At 38.6% G+C, this 15,839-nt stretch overlaps 1 protein-coding gene across 1 annotated transcript in view; it reads left to right on the top strand.

The window, feature by feature from the left end:
- Window positions 1-15,839, top strand: part of CD109 (CD109 molecule) — a 152,841-nt gene that overhangs the window by 61,847 nt on the left and 75,155 nt on the right. The window contains 2 exon segments of the mRNA XM_017871333.1: window positions 12,180-12,219; window positions 14,442-14,526. Of these exon segments, the coding sequence (XP_017726822.1) occupies window positions 12,180-12,219; window positions 14,442-14,526 (125 nt within the window).

The following is a 15,839-nucleotide window of genomic DNA, read 5'->3' as shown; positions in this document are numbered from 1 at the left end:
CTTGGCAATGCGGGCTCTTTTTTGGTTCCATATGAACTATATTTTCATTTTGAGAAAATATATCGTTGCTGTATTTGATGAACCTGTGAGCTAATGGAAAACGGGACTTTTGGATTAATGCCTGGACTTTCTTGTTTTGAAAATTAAAAAAAGATCTTAGGCAATAACTGAATATTCTCGTTTGTTATACAGTCTAAAATGCACTCATAATTTTGGTGCCGTATTATTCTTGTGTCTTTATTGAGCCATTTGATCTGCTAGTGGCAGTCCTTTGGCAGTGTGCATTTTAATTTCTAGGCCTCATATACAGATTTTCATGAGGAGTACTTTGTTTTGTTCTTTCTTTCCAGAAGCCACAGGACCCCTCCTTTCAAATGTGTCTTCTGTACCCCTCTCTGAAGGTACATGTTTTTGGCATCAATTAGAAAACTTTGAGGTCAGACTTTAGGATGTTGTGTTCATCAGTGAAATGGAGGGTCTGAGTACATAGCATCATCAGCACATAGCATAGGGTCTCAGTGCTATAGAGTATCGTAGAGGTCACCTAGATCCATCTCCCCACTTTATGGAGGGAGAATCTGAGATAAGTGACGTGACCTCGTTAGGCTCATACAGTGTGTTGTGGGAGGGTCAAGACTAGAAACTATTTTACTGATACTTTCAGTTCTGTAAAATTAAATTATTTATTATGTGCAGCAATTGCTGTTTTATTTATTTATTTTTTCTGAGACAGAGTCTTGCTCTGTCACTCGGGCTGGAGTGCAGTGGTGCCATCTCAGCTTTCTGTAACTTCTGCCTCCCAGGTTCAAGCGATTCTCCTGCCTTAGCCTCTTGATTAGCTGGGATTACAGGCATGTGCCACCGTGGGCCTGGCTCATTTTTGTACCTTTAGTAGAAACAGGGTTTCACCATGTTGGCCAGGCTGGTTTTGAACTCTTGACCTCAGGTGATCGGCCCACCCTGGCCTCCCAAAGTGCTGGGATTACAGGCGTGAGTCACTGTGCCTGGCCAGCAATTGCTGTTTTAATATGGCCTCCTTTTAAGGTTTAATTTAGATGTCAACAGGGCTTGCTGTATGCATTGGTGGAGAAGATACCCACTTCTTTTATATGACTTGTGGATGCCACAGGGATCACCTTGTTTGCACATTGGATTGTTCCCACCGTGTCCCGGATTCTGACCACAGCAGCCATGTGTTTAGATTGAAGATTTGAGTCCAGCATGTAGGTTACTTGGTTGATCTATTTAATATCCATTAATAAACTATTAAGGATTAGGCTGCTGTCACCTCATAGCCTCTATAACCTTGGTCATATGAGGCATATAAAGATTAATTTTTTTTGTTGTTTGTTTGTTTTTGAGACAGTCTCGCTCTCTTGCCCAGGCTGGAGTACAGTGGCACGATCTTGGCTCACTGAAACCTCCGCCTCCCAGGTTCAAGCAATTCACCTGCCTCAGCCTCCCGAGCAACTGAGACTACAGGCACCCACCACCATGCCTGGCTAACTTTGTGTATTTTTAGTAGAGACAAGGTTTTGCCATGTTGGCCAGGCTGGTCTTGAACTTCTGACCTCAAGTGATCCACCCGCCTCTGCCTTCCAAAGGGCCGGGATTACAGGCATGAGCCACCATGCCCAGCCAAGAAGATTAATTTTTAAAATAACTGTTTACCTTTAGGTAGATTCACAGAAAGTTGCAACGATAGCACAGAGAGGCCCTATATAATCTTTATGCAGTGCACCCAGTGGTTATATATTATGTTATTATAGTACAATATAAAAAGCAAGAATTTGACGTTAGTATGGTATGTGTGTATAGTTCTATATGATGCCTTGTTTTCAGTGGCATAGAGGGAGTTTTGGAAAATGATAACTCACTGGGCTCTGACCAGTGGTGGCAGCCCTGGGTGAGGGGGAAGATGGCACTGAAATGAGTACCAAGTCCCTGGGTGGAGTGAGGAAAGGGAGAAAGAGCAAGAAATGGAGTTATTTTCCCTCAAGGGTAACTTTCGTATTCAATACGAAGCTGTAGCTATGCTGCTGCTTTTCCCCTTGCTTGAGATAGGTGCCCAACAAAGGTGGTCATGTTACATGGCTTTAAAAACCATAATTCCTTCAACTTTGAGTAGGAACAGAGAGGGTTAAATGGGTGGTTTTTGTTTATTGTTTGTTTTTAAAGGGATATGTTTCTAGTTAGTACTTTTTTAACATTAAGGAAACAAGTTTGTCCCCTGTACTGCATAATGTACTTGTACTGCAGATGGTAACACTGTTTTAGGAGTATGAATGTGCTTGTGACTCTGGATACCTGGCCACTCTCCTGCTAACTGGAGGCTTGTGTGGTTTATGTCTTGGTCATTGGTTAGATCCATTATTCCCAAGTCCTATCACTATGAGTGACTGTCAGGTATAGACCAGCTTCAGTTCTTCAGGTGTTTAGTTCCGGCCTTGATAAGAACCAGAATAATATTTGTAATCCTTTCTAATGAGAGACGGGATTCAGGAAAAAAACTGTCTCCTGGGGAGGTTCTTATTCCTCCCTCCTCACACTCAGCAGATTATCTTCCTTTCCACTTCACAGAGAACAGAGTCATCAGATGGGAATTTCTTTCACTTTTTCTGCCGGATTTGCATGTCTTGCCTGCGCCCATCTCATGCTTATTCTCTTCTTTTTACAGGAAAGGTCCTATTCTTCATATCTAAGACCAACATCCTGATTTCTGCCTTGGCTTCTTTCTTCCTCTACTTTCTCAGAAAACTTACAGTGTTGACAATCTGTTTCTTCTCAGTCTTCAAACTGGATCTCTTTCTGTCTTTGATCTTTTTATAAAATCTAATATGTTTAATTCCTTCTCATTGAAAAAAATTGAAAATATAGAGAAATACTATAACCCTACTTCCTTTTCAGTGACTTCACATTCCCATTCTAGCCAGTCTTCTAAAAAAAAGGTTGTCTAATCTCTCTGTCTCCATTTCCCCAACTCACTCCAATTTGGCTCTGAGATTTCTTTCTACTTGCTTGGTTTCTTCTTCTTGGTCACTTTTGTCATTTACTCTCTATTACATATTGACATCTTTCATTTCTCACTCTAGGGACGTTCATCCACAGACGTGGTTTCAGTTTCCGTCTATACACCAGTAAGTCTCAAATTGGCCTCTCTGAGAGAACCTACACCTCTGAGTGACAGACCTTTAAAACTATCTACCTATTCAACATCTGTACTTGGATGTTTCAGAGCACCCCAAACTCTTCATGTCCAGTATCATTCTTCACGATCTTTCCCCACCACACCTGGCTCTTCTGTAGCATTTCCTATCTTATTTAATTGCTCTATCCATTCAGTTGTGCAGGCTGGTAACCTTAGAGTTCTTGACACCTCATGCTGCCTGACCACCCACATTCAGGCCTTCACCAATTCCCACAGCTTTTGTCCTTAAATATATTTCTTTCCTTCCATTTTTTTAAAACCCTGAGACAGAGTCTTGCTCTGTCACCTAGGCAATCTCAGCTCACGGTAACCTCCACCTTCCAAGTTCAAGCGATCTTCCTGCCTCCGTCTGCTGAGTAGCTGGGAGTGCAGGCATGTGCCACCATGCCTGGCTAATTTTTATATTTTTTGTAGAGGTGGGGTTTCACTATGTTGTCCAGGCTGATCTCTAACTCCTTAACTCAAGCAATCTGCCTGCCTCAACCTTAAATGTATTTCAAATCCACCTACTTCTCTATTTCCACCTCTCCCTCCTGTGTCCAAGCCACTATTATATTGTTCCTAGATATTACAGTGGCTCTTAATCTCTCTGCATTTAGTTTTTTTCCCTTTGCAACCAATTCTCTACACAGCAGTAAAAGTAATCTAAACATTAGTTGGATCGTGTTATTCCCCAGCTTAAAACTCTTCAAGGACTTTCCACTGGCCTCAGAACAAAATTCAGATGTTTTACCATGGCCTACACAGGGTCTTACTTGATCTGACTCTGTTTTTCCCGTCTTATCTCCAGATTTCATAACTCTCTGTAAATGTTAATTCACAGCTTTTATCATAATTTGTAATATATACTCACGTATGTGGTTATTTGATAAATATCCTTCTTTCCACTAGATCAGAAGGTCTATGTGGAGTTGTAGTCCCATTACACCTGACACTCAGGTGCAATGAATATTTCTTGAAGGAAAGGTTGAATGAATGCATTTGCTGTGTTTGGGCCTTGGCCCTGGTAATTCTGATTCAGTAGCTCTGGGGTAGGAACTGGACCTCTCTATTAATTAAACCCACCACAGCTGATTCTGATGCTGAGTTTGGGTTGAAACCTCAAGAGAAATATGTTGCAACTACAGTTTAGACCACAGATGTTTAGACTATAAACAGGAAAGGGAAGGAAAGGATGATGTAAATGTTAACCAACACTTTCTCTCATTTTGCAAACCCTATTGACTGTCATTCCTTTAAGTAGGTCAGTGTACATCAACTGACACTTTTACAGGATGATGTTTCCATTGTGATTTCTTGTTTATTTTTAAGCTCTCCCAATTTTATGGTAAAATAAAAGAGAGGAAAATAGGATATTACGTGATTGCTGTTATGTAGGTAATAGGTTTAGGCATAGTCAGATTAGCAGGGATCTGAAGAAAGCTAAAAATATGAAGCTTTTCTGTTGTATGCGAGGGTGGGAAGAAACACCAGTCAGTACACCATCTAAAGGTGATAAGACACAGACCTGGCTTTCAAGGAGCTTACAATCAAAGAAGCTTCGTGTAACAAATGCAAAGAGCATTAGATTCAGAGTCCTAAGACCTGGGTACTGTGCTCTAGTCAAGGGTGCATGGCATTTCAGCTGCGGTTCTCCATTTCCTCAGTGGTAAGATAAGCGGTTTGGATCAAGGGATTTTTAAGGATCTTCACAGCTTTACAAGTCCAAGATAGGGCTGGAGGGGACTGTAAGACTTTGATGGGAAGTGGTGGGCTCTGAGCTGGCTGACAGGGCTCTGGGGCCGGGAGCAGACACTGGCTGGAGTGGAGGGCTTGTAGAGAGTAGTAGTTGAAGAGAAAGGTGGGGGAGTTTGTGGGCCGAGCTGTGGAGGTTATTGGCTAACAGGCTGAAGTTTTATATTTCGTTTTGTAGACAGCAGAGAGCTCTAAAAACTTCTGTGTTTTACTTTGAATTTCAATCAATGATGCAAATTTCAATATAGAACTTCTGAGGACAAAGGAAACAAAATGTGTGTAAATGAGTCTCTCAAATTATAAAAGCTATAGGATCATACCGTCATAATTTTCCTCTGATTATAAAAGTAATGCATGAATAAGGTAAAAACATCCAAACATGATAATGTAGAAAGTATGACATCCTTATCATAAACTTCCAAACAAATAAAAATCATCAGTGTGCATTGTCTTCTTATTGCTTGAGTAGAAAGTTTCTACATAATAGTATGACATGATTAAAGTTGTGTTTTAGGAAGATCATGTTGGTGGCAGCATGTGGGGTGATTAGAGGGAGAGAAACTAAAGTCCAGGAGACTACCAGGGAGTTAGTATTATTGTTTAACAAATATACGAATACCTTCAATGTTGGCTTGTAATCGAATACCTTCAGTGTTAGTAAGTTCAAAGGTAATAGGGGACTGCGGTAAGAGAGCAGAAAAAATTAAAGAGGAATGGATGAATTCAAGAGACACTTAAAGGCAGTATCATTAGGGTTAGTGACTGGATTTCCATTGGGCAGAGGAGAAAGAGGAGCAAAAGGTGCCTGAGAATTTCAAGCTGGGTCTTTGGGAGAATCACCCGTGATCAGTTCTAGGGAAGTCAGGTATGGAAGCTCAGTTTGGGTGAATGGTATGAGCTAGATGTATTTGGACTGAGCCATCAGAAATCACATTTAGGAGCAAAGCAGAGAAGCCATCCAAAGCAACAGAAAAAGAACAGCCAGTTTTGGGAAGAGAAAAACCAGCAAGTTCAAGCACAGAGCAGAGGGGAAGAGATTCAGAGAGAGTGGCTTTCCAGGTGCTGCAAAGGCCTCAAAGAGAGTGAGTCCTGAGAAAGGTGACGGGCAGTTAGACAAAAGCAACGTGGCATACCGAGCATCTTCTGGTACCAGTGAAATGGGAGAGGCAGAATCCAGATTTCAAGGGCAATAAAGCGCATAAATAGCTATACATAATATAGCTATATAATGTAGGCTATTGTATACAAGAGTCTACAACTTCTGTTCCTAAGAAGGAGTGAATTAATATGATTATCTGATGGAGGTAGCAGCAATATAATTTCATTTATGTTATGGTATTCCTATTCTTACTTAACGTATTCCTGCTCAGTTATTTGTGTGTAACTGTGAGGTTGAACATTTATTACTTGACAGGTGAAGTAAGAAAACACATTATTCTTGTACCATTTTGTCCTGTTCTTTGGGATGAATTCTTCTCTACTCCTTGGACAAAATGCAGGGAAAAATCCCATCATTTTTATGGTTACTCTTTGGTAACAAAAGGTCCTGTCACGTTTGGTTGCTTTCATACACACAAACGGTCTACATTCAGTGATTAATATGTCCAGTCTAATAAAATAAAATGCTCCCTTCTCCAGCTTGGGTCTTCTTTGGTCTGGATGCCTGCCTCCGACTCACTTGGCTGCCTTTGTCTCCTCCAGATTGAATTGGGTGGAGGAAAGAGAAGTAAGGGTAACAAAATTCTCATCTGATGTATAAGGATGGGTCATGTGAACTTGCTAATATTTGTCCTACAAGAATGGCAATTTGATAGCTCAAAGTAATACTGTTGTCATCTGCATCAGACCTCTCTGGGAGGTCAATGGAAAAACTAACATTTTTTCTTTTTAAAACTCCTTTCTGTATTCCTAGGAGGACCCTTAAGATTGCTGGGAGGTCTTTCATCCAAAGTACCCTGGATGCTTTTGAATCTGTCTCCTCCAAATGGCAGCTCATAACTCCATCTTTAGCTCCTGGGCATCTAGATCACACACCTCCAGCTTCCCTCTTCTGAGGGCTTGCCTTATTCCTACTAAGGCTGTTTTGATCAGGAGAGAAAGCAGTCCCGTGCTGACTTGCTCTTTTGGCATGTCTAGTTGAGGGAAAATGCTCATGCTTTCTCTGATCCTCGACACTCAGGAGATGCAGACTACTTCTAGCATAGCACACTCTTAGCTCCACTGTCAGCACCAATATTATACCCTTTAGAGTTTTCAGGTGTGTCAAGAGCCTACTCACTGACAGCTTGAGGATGCTCCCAGGGACACATACCCGGCTGTCTGCATTGTCTATGGAAGACCCTTTCCCTAGGGCTTGAAATGAGGGCCAAGCAACTCTACCTGATGCCCCAGGGTGGAGTGTGTGCCACTCCTAGTTCATTGAAAGCTCTCTCCTGAAATTCCCTTCTAGTTTTATTTTTATCGTGACCTTTCCACCTTGGTAATGGGTTAAAAGTTACAAAACCAGTTTTTGGAAACCTCCTTTGCAAGTGCTACGTGGTAGTCCTTTACCTGTGGAAGGTGGACATAGTTGACATCTATTGTCTTGGGGGACAAATGCAAAACTGAGTCTGACATAGTTCCCTTTTAATCTCCCGTTATGTGCAGATTTCACAAATTCAGTGCCTTTCTTAATCTTTAAGTAAAAGGTACATCCAGACACTGGAGAGTAGTGCTAAAACAAACTATTAGGGAACTGAAATGACCATAAAAGAACATAATGAACAAGCAGAAATAATCCAACCAGCACCTTAGTTTTGATTCTGGCATTGCTTTTTCCTCCAGAAGCAAGAGTTGAAAGAAATTGACCTGCATTTTAAAATGTATTTTTTAATGGTCAAGGAATATGCTATATTTCTTCAAATTTGTTAAAAATAGAAACTCGAGTTGGATGGCATCATGGTTAGGGAAAAAAAATTCTGTAACTGAAATAGATGGTTTTAGTAATTCACGTGTCTCAATTTGTATTCTAGTCATAGCATACTTCCTAAAAGGGTGGTAAAAATAATGTGTTTTCTCTTTCCAACTTCATTTGTCTAATTTCTGTAACATACACCCTCACAATGAATTACTAACTCAGGGACAAGAGGTAGAGAAATTACAGAGGTTGCTAAGAATACCTGCTGACTCTTATTTTCTACTTCTGCTTTAGAAGTTGTTTAGAAAATCTAATCAAGACAGGCTTACATCCAGTAGAAACAGAGAGTGAATACATGTGCTTCGGAGCAGGTTTTTAGGAGAGAGCTTTCCTCATGGAACTGTGACCATATTGGGGAAAGAAGAGCTCAGAAGACATGAGTTATGCTTCTCTTGCCTGGGGAGGTGTTTGCTTAAAAGACATGTTGCCCAAGTATTTAAGCCTTCAGGTTAGCCTTTTTCCAATTGTTGGCAGAGTGAATGAGCATAAACTATATTTGATGAACTACAGTTAACACAAATACTCATTTTGAAGCAGATAAAATTATTTCAAAACTGAAGGAAAATTGTTTAGTAAGAGAAACTTGTACTTCTTACAAAAGGACTGGATTTTTTGCTCCATGGTTTTAGTAAAGTTTAGTAAAATTTTGTTTAGTTCAGCTAGAATGAACAGAAGAGTTTGGGAATACATTTTATTCTTTTTTTTTAAACTAGAGGTTAGCAAACCCTGGGAGAAAAACCAAATGTAGCCTGATACCTGTTTTTTGTAAATAAAGATTTATTGGAACATAGTTGTGCTTGTTTGTTTACAAATTGTCTCTGGCTACATTTGCATTGCAACAGCGTTGTTAAGTAGTTGGGACAGAGACCATATGGCCTGCAAAGCCTAAAATATTTACTATCCTGCTGTTTACAGGAAAAGTTTGCAGATCCCTGTTCTAGATTAATGAAAGTACTCAGTATCGGTGTTTTTGTGGTTATATATGGCATAAATATCTGTGAATTCTCTGAATTATTATTAATTTTAAATATTTCAGTATCTTTTGTACTTGATTATATATTTCATTAAAACAACTGAATCAATTCTGAAAATTGGTATGGCCTGTTTGCCTAAAGGACAATACACTGGACATTACAAAACTCATTTCTGCTTTTCAAATCCCTTGGACAGTAAAATAATTTATTTGTTGATTTGCATTTTACCACTTATAACCACCTTGGGAAGACATTGTGTGGTAGAAAGCATGCTGTCAGCATTCACTTACAAAATGTTTTCTAGATTTATTGGAACAATTTAAAATGTCAGTGAAAAGAAAAACTTTTCTTCCTTTGTGTTCTTCGGTTTTCTATGATGGCTGGATGCTTCCACTCCTTGGGGCATTCATGTTCCTTTCACGTAAAGGGCAGAGAGTTAAGGTTACTCTGTGGATCATTCGCCTCTTCAGGGTTGTTTGATCCTTCTCAAGAGAAGATTATTTTAACGTGTTGCAGGAGATGCTGCCCGATAACTGAGGCTGATGTATTGAGTACTGGAAGAACCAGACTGGGGACAAGAATTGACTCATTTATTAATTTATACTTATGTTTATTTAACAAACGTTGAAGGCATGCTTTACCAGGTTCTGTGCTCTCAAGGATTTCATAGTCTCTTACAGGAGATGGACAGGAAGCAAGGGATTATCGTATATTGTGTTAGGCAAGATGATTGAGTTATAGACAGGATATTATAGGAGAGAAGGGGCGTCTAACCCACCATGGGGAGAGGGCAATCAAGAAAAGCTATTTGAAAGAGGCTAAATCCAGATCAATAAATCCAGGACATTCTGTCAGAAATTCAGGTGGAGATATCTAGCAGGTGGATTTGAGTCTCAATCTGGGATAGAGATAAGGATTTAGGTGTCTTTATGCTAGAAATGGCAGTTAAAACCCTGAGAGCTGATGAGAGCCTGAAGAGTGGGAAGAGGGCTCAGCATGGGAAAGGCCAACATTTAAAGATCAGAAACAGGTGCATAAAGGAAACAAGGAAGGGGTCAGAGAGATATTTAGGAGTACCAAGAGAACAAAAGACAAGAGTGTTTAGAGACTGAGTGAGGGGATGGAGACGGTCAATGGAAAGATGGAAAATCCAGGACTGATCAGGAACTGGCAGTGTAGGAGGAGGAGGGGAGATGGAATTCATTTCAAATATAATCTAATGTAAACTACTTGTGTGTTAAACAAATGATGACCTAAAACTTAGTTTCAGGCTGTTGTTTTAAGTAGGCTCAAATAAGTAAGTTGATTTCCTATATTTGTAAAAGCCAATAATTTTTATTTAATCAAACACACATTTATTGAGCACTTATTTTGTACTAGGTTGGCACCCCAAGGGGTAAACTATGAGGGATACAAAAATGATCAAAAAATGAAGTAGCAATATTTAAGCTAAGCCCTGGAAAATGGGGAGGGATGGAAGTACATGTAAGTCAAGAATAGGCAAGCGTTAGAGCAAAAACACAGTGCATGAAACCCCAGGACCCTGTCAGTCTTGAATTATCGTTCTTGACTATGTCTGTCTCCACCACTAGACCCTCTAATGCTGAGGACTGTGATTTATAGAGCCTCAGATGGTGTTTTGCATGTCGTATTTACTCAGTTAATGTTTGCTATATGAATGAAACTTGAGAAACAGAAACATCATAATTGTTACTTATTCCATAGTCTTGGCTGTGCTGGCCTCAGTAATAAAGCAAAAACTAACTTAAAGACTAGTATTCCTATGTTCATCAGTAAAACAGATAATAGGTAAATTACCTTCTTGATTTGACTTTTGAGAATGACATGTTAGAACTTATAAATGAATCAAATACATGTAATTTATAATGTTACTATATGATATGAAAACAATTTGAGATAGAAGCCACAAATATGAAATTCCTTAAGACTTTGATCAAAACAACACAATTTCTTGAGATTTCATTTTTTTTTTAAATTTTATTTTCAACAACAGCTAACCAAAGATGGGATCTTCTTTACATGACAATGTTGAAGTCAATTTATACACAATTTATTTGTTAGCATGTTAGTGATTATATTTGTTTTATATTTTGAAGTGAGCCATGGCCTTCTTTTAGGACTAAAAAATAACTTCTTGATGTACAGATGCTTTAGATTAACCAAGGGTACTTGTTAACAAAAGCTATTATTTTATAGCTACATCTCAATGTTTGAATTGATAAATTTAGGAATTAAATTTGCAATACAAATTTCATTAGTGGAATTACATAGCCAGTTTGGAGAGGTTCTATTTATTGGGCTACCTTGATTTAGAATGAACGATTTAGAAATATGAAGAGTTGACTGGGCATGGTGGCTCACGCCTGTAATCCTAGCACTTTAGGAGGCCGAGGTGGGCAGATTGCTTGAGCTCAGGAGTTTGAGACCAGCCTGGGCAACATGGCAAAATCCCATCTCTACTAAAGAAAAAAAAACAAAAACAAAAAACATTAGTGGGACTTGGTGACTCACCGCTGTAGTCCCAGGTAGTTGATGGACTGAGGCAGGAGAATCACTTGAGTACAGGAGGTTGAGGCTGCAGTGAGCCATATTTGTGCCACTGCACTCCAGTCTGGGTGACAAAGTGAGACTCAAAAAACAAAAACAAGAAGAAATATGAAGAGTTAGATAAATGATACGGTAATAGCCCACATGCTTTCTTGTTGATTGTGGAAAAGGAAATAATTAGCAGTATCTATTATAACAGCATAGGATATATTGATTTAAGGATTATAGTAGAAAATAATTCAAGGAATTGGAAAGGTAAAGCATGTTGTTCCATGAAGATTTTCCATCCTTAATTATTTATAAGTATTTGAGTTATGTGTAACTTCACTTTCTCCATTAATTTTTGATAGTGATATCCAAAACAAATCTGAAGTTATTTGTTAGTTTGACCTGTGTTATCCTTGCTTCATAAATTCCTGAATTATCTAGTTTAATCTAGTTCTTATTTCACAAATGATGGAAGTCAGATTAAGCAGTTTGTTTAAATGACCTGCAATGAATTATAAAGATAGGTCACCTTTTATGCTAACGGGTTGGCAAGAAAATTCCTGAAATTTTACGGGCTTCATGCTGCAGTTGTCTACAAATACACTTCCATAAATGAAAATAAACAGGTTTGTTCATTGTATCATTATAAATGTAATTTAAAAATTAGTTTTCTAAATTGTTTTATGCAAGCAAGCAAAATAAATAAAAACTCTTATATTTTCTTGTCTTTTTTTTTCCCCCTGCCCAATAGGACCAGACACATTATCAATCATTTCAGGTTTCAGAATATGGTAAGAGTTCCTCAACCTACTTTGGAAGAAAAAAGCATTTGTTACTTTCAGCAGAGATTAGAGAAATTTTTAAGAGATGTGTTATTTGAAGTAAAAATATAATGGGAGTTTAAAATTCTGGTGTTTTTCTATACGGCTAAACCATTTCTTTTTTTTCTTTGTAAAATTTCTAAAATCTCATTTTACAAAAGAAAAAAGTAGAAAAATCACCTTTGTAAGCACTCTCGTATTATGCAGTCTTTTTCTTATCCACAACGTGATTTTTCTATTTTCTACTTTGTTATGATCATAAAATATTTAAAATGTTGCACTTAAAATACTTAACAAATTCTCTTCCATATTTTCATTTGATTGGCATTGGTAAAGGTGGTCTGTTTTTCAGGTAAATCCTTTTCTTGCAGGTGCCATACTTACAATATCAGTTAGAAACCCATAGATAAAAACAGTGGAACCCATCTATTTTGTTGGTGAATGGAGAGGAATGAGAGATGAGAGTGAAAGCATAGGATCTTAGTATTAGTTATAATTTGAATAGTTATTTTGAGGTTACACATGGAGTTCTTCATTTGATTTGAGCTTCTTTTCGAGATTAGGTTTTATTTAGGCAGTAGAAATTATAATATACTGGTAGTAATATCTCAGGCTTTGTGGGCCATATGTGTCTGTCATTACCACTCAACTTTGCCTTGGTAGCATGAGAGCAGCCAAAGATAATGTGTACATGATGGGTGCTGTGATGCAATAAACTTCATTTTATGGGAATGAAAATTTGAATTTCATATAATTTTCATATGTCATTATTCTTCTTTTGATTTTTTCCAACCAGTTAAAAATTGTAAAAAATGTTCTTGGTTCATGCTGGTCATAGTTTGCTGAAGTCTGATCTGTAACTGTGCTCTCCAGTAGTGGGGCCACTTGCCATGTGTGGCTGTTGAGCACTTCAAATGTGGCTAGTCCAAATGGAGACACCAGATGTCAAAGACTTAGTACAAGGAAAATGAAAGCAAGAAATACAGTTCATTAATAACCATTTTTAAATTTATGATTATTTGTTGAAATGATAATCTTTTAGATATATGGGGTTAAATAAAATATAAAATTAATTTCACCTGCTTATTTTACTTTTAAAATTTGGCTACTAGAAATGAAAAATTACACATATGGCTCCCATTTTATGTCTTTTAGATAGCCCTGATCTAGAAGAATAAATCATAGGGGACCAACATTTTTATAGGCTATCTTTATATCCTATTGTGGTGGTATACTGGGTGGTTGTATGTTGTTGCATGAGGTATAGTGGAGGTGGGGAATTGATTGCAAACCTGTGATGGTTGAGGAAGAGGCATTTGGAATTCCTTGGTGGTGGGGGTTGGGGGGTCATAGTTGACTCATATGACTTTTTTGGTCTCCCTGTCCTAGACTGGTCTAGAGTCTAGGAGTGTCTTGGTACATTCAGGGCCGTTAGCCTTGATTAGAGCTGAAGGTCTGCCCTATATTGTTGACCCTTTGGTTTTTTTGATACTTCTCTTATGTTAATTGAATGGTAAGGTGACTTGTTATGAGAGTGACCTGTTTCTTTGGTCAGAGAACTATAGAAAAAAAGTTTTATAGACTGGAAAGAAACACACATTTTTTACTCTGGTGGAATGCTTTGTATCAATTGTAGTATTAGTACTTATAAAATAGTTTATACCTTTATTATTATTATTATTTTTTGAGACGAAGTCTCACTGTGTCACTCAGGCTGGAGTGCAGTGGCATGATCTCAGGTCACTGCAACCACTGCCTCCTGGGTTCAAGCAATTCTCCTGCCTCAGCCTCCTGAGTAGCTGGGATTACCGGTGTGCACCACCATGCCCAGCAATTTTGTATTTTAGTAGAGACAGGATTTCACCTTGTTGGCCAGGCTGGTCTCAAACTCCTGACCTCAGGTGATCCACCTACCTCAGCCTCCCAGAGTGCTAGGATTATAGGCATGAGCCACTGCTCCCAGCCTCATACCTTAATTATATAAAGCTGACCAAACTAGGGATTTCTAGTTTTGGGTGAAACAAAGGGCTTTTCATCTGTCTTAACATGTATTTGAATGAATTCTAATGAATTTAAGTTCAAATAGTACAAATTATCAACTCCTTCAGAACAATTTTATTTTCATTTTGTTCAGTGGAAGATGATAGTGAAGTAGATTCTTTAAAAGATTTACCCTTGCTTTTCTTTTCCAGTATTGCCAAAATTTGAAGTGACTTTGCAGACACCATTATACTGTTCTATGAATTCTAAGCATTTAAACGGTACCATCGCGGCAAAGTAAGTGTCATTTTCTTTTCATATGACTCGAAACCATTATAAGACTGTTTGACCAAAAGCTGATTATATACTTCAGAATATTAGGGTAATTTTGCTTATTAAAATACCTTAGTGGACAGTAAACGACTATTTCTAATAAATAATTAAGCCTGGGACAGATCTCCACATTTCTCTGCATCCATTGCTCTGCTTGCAAGCTGACCCAGTCCTAAAATATTTCCCGTAGACTAGTGTCTTTCTTAGACTTATTAAGGGGTTTATATTATAGATAGCACTTTTTTTTTCAGATGACATGGAATTGAGGTAACTTATCTTTACTTAAATTCTGTTTTTTTCCACTGATAATGGAGATAGAGCTCTTGGGGAGAGAATAGGTTGCCTTATTACAATTAACAGATGAGTAAATAATCCACATTTATCCATTACGTCACATTGTATGAAGACAGAGACTTCCAACCCACCTAACACAACAGATCTATGGTGACTGTCATGATTTTGACTCACTGTGTTGAACAACGCATGGCATTTTGTTTTGCTGAGGCAAAAGCATCGTCAGAGTTCCAGACTAATGGTTCTCTGAAGTGCAGGCTGGGATTGCCCTCAAGTAATTCAAGGACTCTTCTCTCGTAGCTTGAGAGTGAAGTTCAGATTCTTGAGTTTATTTTGCAGGGCTCTTTTCTGGATTCATGTCTTTTGAAACATTCCACCTTTCTCTACTCCAGCCCATTCTCTACTGTCCCAAACTCTATTCTCACATTTTACTTTAGCTTCTAAAATGTAAAACGCTTTTTTCTAATAGGTCATTACATAGGTAATTTCAAGGCTTACTACTCGTCCCCAACCCTCCTTATAGCCCTCATAACACTAGTCACACAGTGCTGCTGTTTGCTCGTCCACCTTTCTGAAGGTGGCTCTGTGTCTTATGTACTATAGCACCTTGGTGCCTACTACAGTGCCAGCTGTGGAGTAGGTATCCAATATATACCTACTGAAAGAACAAATAGGCCAGGCACAGTGGCTCACACCTGTAATGCCAGCACTTTGGGAGGCTGAGGAGGGTGGATCACTTGAGATCAGGAGTTTGAGGCCAGCCTGGCCAACATGGCAAAACTCCATCTCTACTAAAATACAAAATTAGCTGGGTGTGGTGGCACACTCCCAGCTACTCGGGAGGGTGAGGCATGAGAATTGCTTGAACCTGGGAGGCAGAGGTTGCAGTGAGCCAAGATTGTACCATTGCACTTCAGCCTGGGTGATAGAGGGAGACTGTTTCAAAAAAAAAAAAAAAAAAAAAAAAAAAAAAAAAAAAAAAA

This window comes from Rhinopithecus bieti, unplaced genomic scaffold, assembly GCF_001698545.2.
Source record: "Rhinopithecus bieti isolate Rb0 unplaced genomic scaffold, ASM169854v2 scaffold_4709, whole genome shotgun sequence".
In the NCBI taxonomy this organism is placed as follows: Eukaryota; Metazoa; Chordata; class Mammalia; order Primates; family Cercopithecidae; genus Rhinopithecus; species Rhinopithecus bieti.
This window is presented reverse-complemented; position numbering and strand designations above follow the sequence as displayed.